A 12889-nucleotide genomic window follows, 5' to 3' on the forward strand; every position below is an offset into this window, starting at 1 on the left:
ACAATGGACCCCAGGTGTAAAGAGGCACTAGACAGGAGGAACAGGAACTGTACACCGCGCTAGGCTTATTTATTACTGAGTTACCCTACTCTAGAAAAGGGAACCATACATACGGAGTAGAACCTCGTGCTGTAATTCAGAAAGGGCATTCATGACTTAGAATCATGTCCATAGGTTTTTAAGTACCCCGAAGCATGCCCGGAGCTACCCCCAGAGCTTTGGGGCCGGGATCGTCGTCCACCGCGATACGAACACCACAGTGCTGGAGGGGGGCAGGCCAGAGCCCGACATATTTTTTCATATCCTCTAAAATTTCTTTCACTTTTTAGTCACTTTTCACCATAATAAACTGTTGAAACATTGTATATTCGATATTTTAAACCCTTTTACAGTGATCTTATGGGTTCATTGACTGTTTTTAACTCTCGCCTGCTGATTCAACACTTCCGAGACCATTCTTGGTGGATGACTCAGCGCTGATTGGGCTCAGTATCTGCCCCTTCAGTTTGGCGTGGGGTCCCGAATTCGTTTCGATCCTTGCGGTTCCATTTGAAAATTCGTCTAGCTGGGTAAAGTCTTTTATGTCTGTTTCCGATAACCCGCGAAACATCTGATCCCGCAAGATTGTTTTCATTACAAAGAAGCCAAAACCATTTATAGTTGTTTCTATAAAAAATAATCACTGTCTTGTGTCTATAATATTGGTTTGCGTTAATTGTGCAGATTCAAACTATTTTTCTGTCGTGTTCCTTCAAAACTCGCTTTATTAGAAAAAAAAGAATAATAAGGTTACAGAGCCGACCCTTAATTTCTGATAAGTTACAAAGCTGTAACGAGTAATGAATCAACAAATTTAACAAATTAATGAATCAACATAAAGACCAAATCAGCTGCAAGGATCGCCAAATTCAAACAATACACACACATTAAAATGTACCTGAAGCAAACTTCAAGCTACCTGAAATTTTGGCCCACCGTTTAGGCGGTAAAACGGGAAACTGTTAACTTTTTAGAGATAAGAGCGACGATCCATAACAAATACCATCTTACTCCATGGCTCGGCAGAGTCACGTCCGAAACGGCTTTTAAACTCACGCGATGTGTCTTTATGGCAGTTGGGGGAATCCTTTGTTGCCATATCTGATCCATCTGATGAGTCATTCCCAAACTAGTGGCCACCTGTCGAGGGTATCCATGATTGACGAGTTTGAGTGCTACTAGTGTTTGCATCATCAACCGAGGTCATCTGTGTCGAGTGGTCCGACAACGCTTATAATTGCTTCTCTCTGCATGGACACTAATACTGCTCCCCTGGTGTTATCGATACTGGGTGTTCCGTCTTCAAAACACAACCATAAATTCCTCTCAATTTGTAAATGTCTCGGGGATGGATTACCCACCTACAGTCAATAAGTTTGTTTTAGTTTCGGTGAATTGCATTTTATTACGTTAGAATCATACGATTGGCTCAGGTAGCAATCGGTGTTAACACATAGAAATCATGAAAAATACTTAACAAATTTATTTCAGTTTGCAGAACGATTACACTTACTCAGCAGCATTGCTGATCATACCCGAAACTCGTTTATCCGTCCAGGCCAGAGGCGTTCGAGTGCCGCGATAAACGCACTACGCATTGGAAAGGCGCCACCAACCGGTGAAAGTTGTTTTCACGGCAACTGACCAATCAGAGACGAGCACAATCATCCCTTGGACCAATTGTGTTGCGGATGTTGGACTGAGCACTTTCTCGGTGGGACATTTAAATGGCAACAGGTGCGTAGCAACGGCGTCGGGGAAATGAACGGACAACAGGCGCTTGGATGAAACTGTCACCGTGACAAGCTGCCCTTTGAATGTTTAGAAATCAGAACTCGTCGGAATTTCTGATAACTTGAAGGTAAGGGGGCGGTCAGTTTATTGAGTAAAATTTTCTGAAGAAAAATAAAGAATTTAGACTAGTAGTTATTGATTCTCCAGTAGTAATTTTTTCGTAATAAATTTTGAAATGTAACTCTCACGTCTACAACTTACAAGTACAACCTCCTTTGTTAACCTTTGCAACCATCATCGTGATTATGTACTCCCAGAACTGGAAGGTTCATACAGTTCTGGAAGTAATGATCACGCAAGGTACATGAATTATACATGTATCATGCTGTTACAGGTTATGGGATAGTAACCATGCTTATTTATTGCACCTCAAGTGGTACCTTGCCTTCCTAGCCTAGCCCTACTCTCACTCCCGCTCTTAAGGATGGAGTGGGAGTGAGAGTCTGTGCCACACTAGTGGGGCTATGCCATCCCCAAATAATGCAACACCTTGAGGGTTCCTTAAGTTCCAACATCATTAATCAATCAGCCAATTATGCAGTTGATGTTTGTAGCCTGCTGTCTGAAGCTCCTGAACTTTGAAACCTGAAATCTAACGGTTTACAATCTATCCCTTTCCTGTATTAAATCGTTGTTTATCATTATTTTGTCAAAATTTTGAATGGCTGGAAAATGCTTAAAAAAAAGAAGACTTTTGAAATATGAATTTACTGAATCAGAAATGCTTTGAGGGAAAAAAGCCTACTCTTTGTTGACAACAATTTTTCATTATACATTTTCTTCCTCAGAAGTCGGGACAAAATGAATAACCTCTCGCCCCGCACGGAGTCAAACAGAACAAAACTACCGCCTCCAGTTCTACCTAAGCCTTTTGTGACAAGGAATGGCAGAAAACTCATAAAGGATTTGACAAACGCACCAGCTTCGGTGAGACCAACAGCGTCAAATGCTGACCACGGTGTGAAGATCCTGCAAGGGCTGGAGCTCCAGCGAGGACAGGGGTTGCTGTGCGACACTACACTTGTCGCAGGAAATTGCCGATTCCGAGTCCACAGGGCCGTGCTGGCTGCAAGCAGTGGATACTTCTGGGACCTTTTCAATGGGGACAAGTCTACCGAGGGAGTAGACTTGAACATCAGGGAAGGGGAGAGGGAGGATATAGTCTTAGATGGAGTGGAGCCAGACGTGCTGGAGGGGCTTGTTCAGTATATGTACACTGGTTTGATTAACCTGGAAGATGCGAGCATCGATTCAGTTAGGAAGGCTCTAGGGAAATGGAAGGAGTATCGGGTAACTGGCTTAGAAAGATCGTGTGTTGATATTCTTAGTCAGAGGTTGGATGCTGAAAACTGCATTCAGGTTTATCTCACAGCTTGCGAGAATAACCTGGAGGGTGTGAGGTTGACTGCCGAGGAGCTCATCATCGAGAATTTGAGCAAGTTGATGACAGAGGACAGTTTCTTGAGATTGGACTTGAAGGATCTGTTGGTGCTGGTCAGCAGTCCTTATTTAAAACTGAAATGCAGGCTGGCCCTCCACAGCGCCTCGCAAAAGTGGCTAGACCACGATGTAGACAGGATGCGGCATGCTGAAGAGGTCAGAGGTCAGGTGCTCAGCACCCCATTGCGTCTTGTGCTGGGAGACACGACGGAGCGTGCGAATGCACTGGAAAATATTCGCGAGTCCATGAGTGGTGACATTGACCAAGGGATACAGAATGGAACACAGGACAATGCTTTGTGGGTTACGAGAACCCACCCAACCCAGCCTGTCATACTGGCTTTTGGCGGGGAAGACAGACAGGGTTTACCCTCAGAGAGGGTGTATCAACTTCATCCATCATCAGGCTGCTGTGAGCCCTTCCATGCCATGCCAATACGCCGGCTGGACCTTGCGCTGACAGCCTATGGGGGTCAGGTCTTTGTGGCCGGAGGTCAATACTCGTCGGATTCTCATGCCTCGGACAGCATCGGCACGGTGCACTGCTTTGACCCCAAAACCGAGTCCTGGCGGCAGATGCATCCTATGCTGAAACGGCGCGCCCTATTTACGCTCAGCACAATAGGGGATCGTATATATGCCGTAGGGGGGAAGAACGCGCAGGGGTCCCTGGCCAGCGTCGAGTGCTTTGACCCCGCCATGAATGAATGGAGCTTCATAGCTCCACTTGTCATTCCGACCTTTGGGCATGCCAGCGCTGTGCACGACGGCAGACTCTACACCACAGGAGGCGTGGTGATAGGCAAGCATTTCACCAACTCCCTGCAGTGTTATGATCCTACCACTGACATTTGGAGTTACCGATGCCCGATGGGTACCAAGCGTGCCCTCCACATGATGTGCGCGGTTGGCGACCACTTGTACGTGCTCGGTGGAAACACAAGGAACGAACGTGGAAAGCGCATAGACTGCGATGTGGTTGAGCGCTATAGCTTTGATACAGATCAGTGGGTGAGCGTTAATCCCATTCCGAGGCCGGTTTGCCTAGCTGGGGTGACCTCTCTGGGACACCGTATATACCTAGTCGGCGGTTACAATGGACGGCTGGCAATGAGGCATGGCGATATCCAATGCTATGACACCCTGAAGAACAAGTGGACGAGAATCGGTCAACTGCCCGAGCCACTCATGCGACTGAGCACGTGCACTCTATCCCTACCCATCATACAGCACGGCAATGCTGGACAATCTTCAACCAATCAGCGAAGCAGGTCTGGGTCAACTGGAAACTCAGACTCAAGCAGCGAGGGCTCAGTCTGAGGTTTTTATGATTTAAGAACTTTTTTGACGAAAATGTTGCACATTTTGGAATCAACACTCAGATGCACATATTAATGTTATCAAACTAAATCAGTTTTACGATTTCTCTGAACTGTGAACAAGGATCGGGGATATAAGTAAGCTACGACAGGTACAGTGTATTAATTTGAAATTCTAATAAGATCAACATTTGTAGTCTAAATAACATATGTCCTGACAGAAAAGGCTAAAATCGAAAACAAAGACACTTTCGGCAAACACTTTTGGGTAGGCAATATCAACTTTATTTATTCACGATTAATCCTGTACATGTATTTTCAAGGAAGTAGGTTGTTATGGAAAATAAAATGAAATTAGGTGCAAGCATGACAGTGTGGGGACTCGAACCCCCAACACTTGAAATAATTAATTGAATCATACGCAACATTGCATGATGTTTATGGTTGAACTAATCTAATCTTCAGCCTCCAGTTGGTTCCTTTTTTGGCCCTTTTTCTCCCAAGTTTCAAATGAGCAACTCCAAAGCCAAAACTTTACTTTCAATGGTCAGACTGTCATGCATGTATGCCGTCAAGGACTAAAACACCCAAAGCACTTCCGGTTTTCCCCAAATCCAGAATTTTTTGACAGTGGCCATGTGATTATTTCCAGCATATATGTGGAATGTCACGACTTTGGCTGAATATATTCCAAGTTTTCGCATTCAGGTTCACTTGAGTTTTCCAGTAATAAATCTGCAAACAGATCCAGAAGAAAAAAACCAAAAGTTATCTTGTGAATAATCTACTTTTTGTGTACATTCTGCAAAAAAAATCTCTTTGTAAATTAAGTTGAAGATAACTCTTTACGCTTATATGTACATGTGAATATTTTTTGATTCATTTTCGTTCAAAAAACTTTATGACAGACAGTGGTGTGTGGTTATTGAAGTACAAACCGACTTTTAACAAAAAGGTAATAAAGTGGGGGCATATTACCTCACTTTGCAAGCAAATTCTTTCTAGAGGGTGTTCACTCCTACCGTGTATTTTCATTATTCCTTCATTTTGCATTGAGCGCTTTGGCTAATTTGAAAGGGTTACCCGCTGCAGGAAAGATAAATCCCCCATCTATCCTTCAACCCCATCCCCTGCCAGCTTGTGTTCTGCTCACCCTGCTCGTCATACAAGACCTCCTTCAGATAGAGTCCCTCCGGTGGGGCGGTGTGACTCATCCTTGGGTGGGCGTTATTGCGGGATTCTAGCACCTCCTTCACTTCATCCAGTGACCGGCTCCCCTTGCCCACCGAAACCAGGGCAGAGACCATTCTACGGATCTGCTGACGAAACGAAAACCATACGGTGTCCAGATCCAACAAAATGCAGTTCATGGACTTTATATAATCTCAAAAGATTTTCCTCTGCATTTGAGTTACCGAGCTGCAAACTGACAACATCCCCCAGTTTGGCATTCTGGTGAATTCGGACATCACTTATTTCCATACATGTACCCTGATCCAAACCCCGATGTTCATATTAAGATCAAGGCATCAAAAAGTCTGCCTTATTCATTCTCGACTATTGATGAAGAATATGGCAATTTCATGCACAAGACCTGTCTGTATAGGAAGGAACGACTCCGAAACGACACCTCCAAGAACTGGATGTCAGGCGTGTTGTCCCGGCTCCAGTGGTGGCTAAGGAAGCCCTGCGAGGGCGCTATTTCGATGCTGTCCATTGTTTTGACGGGCGATTTCAAGCTGCTGTCTTTGGACATGCTCTGGAATGCCGAAAAATCGTGCGTGCCCAGGAAGATTTTTGTTGCCTCCTTCATGGCCTCGACGTTCAGCCTGGATCAGTTAACAAAGCCACTATGTCCATTCAGTAATTGCAGATTAGTCCTACTGAATCGTGGACTAACGTTACAATATGCCTTTCGCGAGTTAACTTTGACCCAAATCTGGTACACTGAGTTCTTTACATTCACATGAACATAACAATTTGAATTCTCCTTACTAAAACCACTGTTGCTACACCTCGTGATTCGGGGCAAGCTTTTGCTTAGTTACTTAAGAGACGCCTTGCAACAATACACTATTCACGAAGGAACCAGTCCATTCCAGAGATGGTGGTCGCTATGTGAAAGCTTGCCCCGAATCACGAGGTAGAGCAACAGAATCTTTAGTCTGGGAAATTCAATTTGTTATGTTTATATGCAATCAGATAACTCAGTGTACCAGATTTTATTCAAATTTTACTCGCAAATAGCTTATTCTGACTATGTCCTGGTAAACGTTTTGAGTATTCCAAGAGAAATTTGAGGATTTTAAAATGGGAATGGTTTGGGATTTTTTAACAGTTGGGAGTCAAAGGGGTGGCTGAGTTGTTGAGGTACAAATAGTATTAATAATGTATAATTAAAAAGGTCAATTTTTCAAAAATTTGTATGTAAAAACGGGCTGTTATTTGCTTTGGAGCGATCTCAAATCAATTTTCTCATAACATAGGGGGGGCCGGACATTTTAAAAAAGTGTGATATTTTGATCTCAATCTTTCTCTCAGAAATTCATTTTTAACAACAACTGACAACGCAAGAGACACAAGCTAAACTCAGACTTTAGTTCGGACTCAGCGAGTCTTGTTTGCTCGGTGACTCACATTCCTGGCACTCACTCACTTTGGGCTAACAGGCCAGCATCTGTCCCTCTCCGTGATGGGCAAGTTGCGATGGGTGCAGCCGGCCGCTATCCTGTAGAGGTAACTCCTGCTGACGGCACGGTGCTGGCAGTGGAAATTGTCGGGCACTCTTCTGGCTCTCATAACCCTGGACAGAGTAGCAGTCAAGAGGTTTGTGCACAAATTCTATCGCAGGACTCACTGTGAGGCTAGTGGAGTCCTAATAAGTGAGTGTGTGTGAAGAAATGCAGTTTTGGGGGAGGTGCTTTTTTTCTTCAAACTTGAAGCATCGACAAGGTAACGGGGTATGATCCAAGTGACACTGGGGTTTTCTCAAGTATTAAATGTGTTCCTTTTTACCTGGGGAAACTGCTGCTAGAAGTCTTCTCACGTGTCTGTAGAGCTCTGATGTTATCTCTGAAAATCTCTTGGCCGTGTCAAGAGGGATTCTAACGTTTCTCTAGATGCAGGCCACATCCTTGGTGGTCACACATTTTTGTCATGCAGAACACCCCTTTTCTCTTTGTGCTTAGTTGGTTAGGGGGCTGACTGTTCTAAATCTGCCCCTCAAACTGAATTGTAACGAGTGCCAGTGGACTGTTTCTGAAAGTCACAGGTGGGGGGTAGGCACATGGATACAAGGTCTACGGAGCTGAAGGGGTTGAGGTGGTGGGGGGGTAGGGCTGTGGACCGAGTCTGAATTATGTTGCGTTGGCATTAAATTACTTCCTACCTTACTTGCTCACTTCTGTCAATGAACGAGTTGAGACCTAGACAGAGGCTCTGGTCGTGGAATGCTGGCGGTTTGTTGGGCGGACGCACCAGATCGAAATGCGCCGTGTTGCACAGGGCGTGTACCCCGGCATCTGTGCGACTCGATACGTGTATCTTGGTTGGCTGGTACGGGTTAAGCCGTGCTAACGCTTTCTAAGGAGATGAAGGTCAATAAATATCAGTGAGCAATTTCATAATTGAGAGTCTCTTACGTTAAAATGAATCGGTGTTCCGTGGTCATATTTTGGAAACAAAATGTAACTCTTTTAGTTTCCAGTTGCACAAATTGCCCACAGAGTGCTTACACGATGCACCATTGTGGGGGGGAGGCTATTGTTCCTGTGTGATGCACATGAGTAGACGCCATTGTCACTGAATTGTCACAAAAATTGCTTTCTGTGTTGGCGCCCTCACGGATGAGTTTCACACACAGTGATGCATCTCAAATTTTCCCCTACAGAGTGGTATATCAGCCACCAGAAAGCGATAACATGTCCTAAAGAGTCAAATTTAATCTGAAAAATACTGAAGCATTTACAAGGAAAATACTTTTCATATTTTACAGGGTCTGTGCACAGGGTGTCAAGTGATGTCCGTGTCAGGGGTGTAGCGACTGGGGGGCGTGGGGAGGGGATGCGGCACCCCACCAATAATTAATTCCAGTTAGCAAATAAAGCTTCAGTTGGCAATTGAATCCAAAATTAGTACGTAAACGATACGTTAGCCATTGGCATTTCCCCTGAATTTTACACAACCCAAGGTTGGCGAACAAGTCAGCAAATTGACTCTGGGATACCCCCTCCAAGAAAATGTCTTTGCTACACCACTAGTCCGTGTATGAACCTTTATTTGAAAGGTAAGGATCCCCAGTTATGCTCTTACCTCAATAGCGTCCTGCACACCGATTTTTCCTGATGTAGCTAAGGTATCCTTGGGTGCTCTCACAACACCACTAAAAAAGGAATGAGACAAATTCAAATAAAACAAAAAGGAAGTTTGAAGACAATGACTGAATTCACACAAGTGAATATGATGGGGGCAACTGGTTGATCACCCTGTCGTGCGATAGTGGTGCGCTAGTAGAATCAGTCAATCCTGTTTGAAATCTTGAGCTTCCGTTACTTCCCTGTGTCAAAACAATCTTTCACAACAGCGAACTAGAATTTAGAAAAGAAAAGGCAATTTTCTGGCGACAGAATTATAGGCAAATCATGCAATCAGTGGCAGTAAGATCAAGAGATCATGCAAAGATCGAACGATCTAGCCTGTCAAGCAATTTTCGACTGATTACACCTAACAAATTAGCCTTCTATAATAAGAGTGTTTAATTTAACTTCAAGCTAAGGCCCAGTGAGCAGTGTTAATAATAACTTCAGTAGGCCTCCCTGCATGACATGGTATGACCTGGTTTCTATTAGGATGCGATTTGTGCATGACTTTCGGCCAGTGTGGTGAAAACAACCCGAGGTGAACACACTTTTGTCAACGTAAAATGCATTTATTTTCACCTCGCACTGACCCAAGGTCGCGCAAAGTCATGTCCTCGAATTCATACTCAGAAGTCATTGTAAAGCAGAGTTATCAAGCAATAGGCCTTACATTCATTCATGTGCACACCTAGCCCCACTGGCACTAGTGTGGCATGGAACACTCCCGATGTATCCTTAAATTGGGAGTGATCCGTGCCATACTAGTGGGGCTAGTGCACACCATTTTTCAGCACCCAAGACCAATTAAATTAACATGCATAGTGACCAGAAAACAGGTAACTAACAATGAAAACCTGAGTATCACCAACATACAATACATGTACTTCGCGGCATACAGCAAGGGAACTGTTCCTTGAACCTTGCTATAGGTTCGTGGCTAGGTGCAATGCAATTTCCACGTGTACACTGACACTTTGAAGATGTTACGCCCCAACTATAGCATCAGTCCCAACTATAGTTGGACCCGTCCCAACTAGAGTGCTACAGTTGGGCCGGCCCAACTACAGTAGAGAGGTCCTGTATGCATGATGTGCCCAGCATGTGCCAAAGTCATATTGTTTACAAATGTCATGTCATTGGTCATAGGGCTAAGTGTCACATTTTTGATGAATTGTGTCAAGTGTGAGACACATTGACTTGTACTTGGTAATGTTGAGACATTTCCCACAGGCAATGGTCAACAATAGTTGGGCCAGCCCAACTGCAGCACTACAGTTGGGACTGTTCCAAAGACACGGCGCATCATTGCATGGCAGGACGCCGCCTTAAATTAGGCTTAAAGAAACATGACAAAAACGAAAAACGAGAAATCACCGACAGATCACTCACCAATACTTTGTGCCGATGTACTGAAAGTGTATTAAATATCTGACCATCCTCGTGTAAGGGAAAGATTACCACTGGTAACAGAAAGACAAAGGAATACTTGAATAAAATCGGGCATGTTGTGAATACACTAAAGAGCAGCAGACGAATTCCTATGAGCTATTTCAAGCGCGCCCTCTCTCGAACATTTTTATTCCTCACCTAGGCCAACGTAGAAGACGTCGCTGCGTCTTTTTTCCGGCATCTCTTCTCGCAGAATTAAAATTAAGCAGCAAAAAGAACCAAAAGAACCAAGATTTACCGACATTTCCGGGGTCTGATCGCCTATTAATAATATTATTATTTTGTAACTTAAGCCTCTATGTGAAGCATAAAACTTTGTTAGAGCAATTTTAAACGAGGTTTTTAAATGATGAGGCTGAATTTTAAAACAAAAGGCGCCTTACAAGTGTAGCACAGTGTGTCTTTTTTCTCCTAGTTGGAATTGAATATGGTAATATTAGAACATGTACAAAAGTTGTAGCCGGCAAGCTCAACCCACGCAACCCAACCCTGCCCAGCCCAACCCTGCCTAACCCAGCCCATTTCAGCCCAACCCAACCCTGGCCAACCCAACCCTGCCCGACCCAACCCAGCCCCCTAACATACACATGTATGCAAAGCCTCTCAAACAGTGAACAAAGAAAAGTATTCACTTAATCCTATTAATAGTTCTGTTTTTCCTTTTCCTTAGGTAATTTTCTGTACTTCTATGGAAACTCAAAATACATTTTATTGTGCAGTAGGCTAATCTCAGGTAAGTTTACCATTGTTCCAAGCATGTTGAACTTTCGATTGGGTTTATTAGAATTCTTACAACATACATGTAAATTTTGTCTCAAGAAAACTTGCAATATAAGTACACTTTAGACTGGCACATGAAACCGAGACGTCCAAACTTCTTTAGTACTTCTTAATGCAGTCCTTGTGATCAATACAAGCACTTGCTTTTCTTTTACGGGTTGGTTCTGGAGTGGGCTCATCCGTTTATGCTCACATCTTGTCAAAGAACGTCAACAGAGAAGGATAGAACGACCGCCTTGTCTGTTGCTGCAGCGTTCAGGCAAGTTGGTCTCTTGCTGGGCCCAGCCCTCAACCTACCTCTCAACCTCTGCAACTTCTACATTGGTCCATTTCATGTTAACAAGTTCTCAGGGCCTGGGGTGAGGAATATGACAGTTTGCCTGTTTTTTAAAATCTCGCTCTAACTTTGCGTCTGTCAAATCTGTATTGCAGCTTCTGATGTGCATTCTATTCATCTTAATGGAGGTCATAGTCATTCTCTGCTATTACGACTTCCCGTCCCCGAACAAGCGGGACAATCTTGAGGCTGGTAAAGGCCATCCAGGTCCTGGGAAGGTCAAAAGCCGTCACCCTAAGCCACACAGTGCTGTGCCAACTTAGACTACGATGGTGGGCTCCTTTACGACTTGCATGAAGACAGTCCAGCTGAGGACACAACTGAAAAATTAAACATTGAATGTGAAAGTCAACTGGACTCGCACGATCACATTTCCGCAATCTCCAAAGCAAGTTGCTTGAATAAAAGTGACCAATTTGAGACTTTTTTCGAAGTTAGAAGGTGAGTTTATGTGGACTGTTATAACCCCCCCCCAAAAAAAGTCAGAGTAAGGCTAAGAACATCAATCAAAAACACCGTTTTTGTGCTCATTCTCCTTGTTTTTGGACAAAATGTCCTCTCTGGTCGCAACTTTTTGTGGGATAGAACAATTTTCATCGGTCTTTATTTTTTTCATCACTTTGCGGTTATTCTGACGGAAGAAGTGTTAGTACTCTTGTTCGCCCAGTTTGTATTCATGTTCACTCTGACATTCTTAGAGGTGAGCAAACAAAGTGAACAGAGGCTGAATTTTTCAGTTTCTAGCTGTCATTGCTCGTTTGCCTTGTTGTACATCTACTTTTTTGTTACGGTCCCTCAATTCTTACTGTTGCATGATTTGATGACATTGTAAATAATGTAATAAATGGCAATATTTTTTTCACATTTAGTTCATAAACTTGTGTTTTTTTTCATGTGTTGGTTAATCGTTAATCCTACGAGTCCCATGAATGTGCCCCTTCCTTTGTGATGTTGAAGATCATTTGTGTGTTGAATGACAGATATTGAATTCTTTCTTTAACCACGGGCACCAAATGGCCTCTTCTTGTGTGCTTTTACCCCCCCCACCCAGACACAGTCAAGCCAGAATCCCCACGAACTAGCGTACTTTTGACTGCAACCCCATCCATCTTTTCCTCATTTTTTTTGACTTGCCTCACCACTTTGGGTGACTAAAGGCCGGTTCATACTTCAGGCAAATGCGAAAGCGAAGTGAATTTCATGTCATAAAGAATTTGCAGCGAAATTTCGATGAAGTCGAAATGTGTTCAATTTTTACAAAATCGCGGTGTGAATATATTTGATCTGGCGTCACAAAATTCCCGTTTGTATTCGCTTTCGTGCAAGTATGAACTGGCATTTACAGTGCGGGAATTAATGCCATCCACACAGTA

The 12889-nt window shown here is 43.7% G+C and overlaps 2 protein-coding genes across 2 annotated transcripts; one reads left to right on the forward strand and one right to left on the reverse strand.

Annotated features, from left to right (window-relative positions):
* Positions 1–1760: 1760 nt before the first annotated feature.
* Positions 1761–4812, forward strand: LOC110979157 (kelch-like protein 26). The gene is made up of 2 exons (XM_022234719.2): positions 1761–1900; positions 2622–4812. The coding sequence occupies exon 2, from the start codon at positions 2635–2637 to the stop codon at positions 4591–4593; it is 1959 nt and encodes a 652-aa protein (XP_022090411.2). The 5' UTR covers positions 1761–1900; positions 2622–2634; the 3' UTR covers positions 4594–4812.
* Positions 4813–4854: 42 nt separating this feature from the next.
* On the reverse strand, positions 4855–10491 carry pusl1 (pseudouridine synthase like 1). Its single transcript, XM_087147559.1, has 7 exons — positions 10340–10491; positions 8904–8973; positions 7981–8174; positions 7249–7395; positions 6187–6421; positions 5746–5908; positions 4855–5327 (listed from the first exon to the last, which is right to left on the reverse strand). The coding sequence occupies exons 1-7, from the start codon at positions 10384–10386 to the stop codon at positions 5260–5262; spliced, it is 924 nt and encodes a 307-aa protein (XP_087003685.1). The 5' UTR covers positions 10387–10491; the 3' UTR covers positions 4855–5259.
* Positions 10492–12889: the final 2398 nt, after the last annotated feature.

This window comes from Acanthaster planci, linkage group LG16 (genome assembly GCF_054643075.1).
Source record: "Acanthaster planci isolate LZ-2023a linkage group LG16, COTS_SCS, whole genome shotgun sequence".
NCBI lineage: Eukaryota > Metazoa > Echinodermata > Asteroidea > Valvatida > Acanthasteridae > Acanthaster > Acanthaster planci.

Coding starts and splice junctions, on each gene's coding strand:
- LOC110979157 (XM_022234719.2), top strand. CDS start 2,635: ATGAATAACCTCTCGCCCCGCACGGAGTCAAACAGAACAAAACTACCG.
- pusl1 (XM_087147559.1), bottom strand. CDS start 10,386: ATGGTCAGATATTTAATACACTTTCAGTACATCGGCACAAAGTATTG. Junction 8,974..10,339: donor TACATCGGCACAAAGTATTG/GTGAGTGATCTG, acceptor TTCCTTTTTTAG/TGGTGTTGTGAGAGCACCCA. Junction 7,396..7,980: donor GACAGAAGTGAGCAAGTAAG/GTAGGAAGTAAT, acceptor TACTCTGTCCAG/GGTTATGAGAGCCAGAAGAG.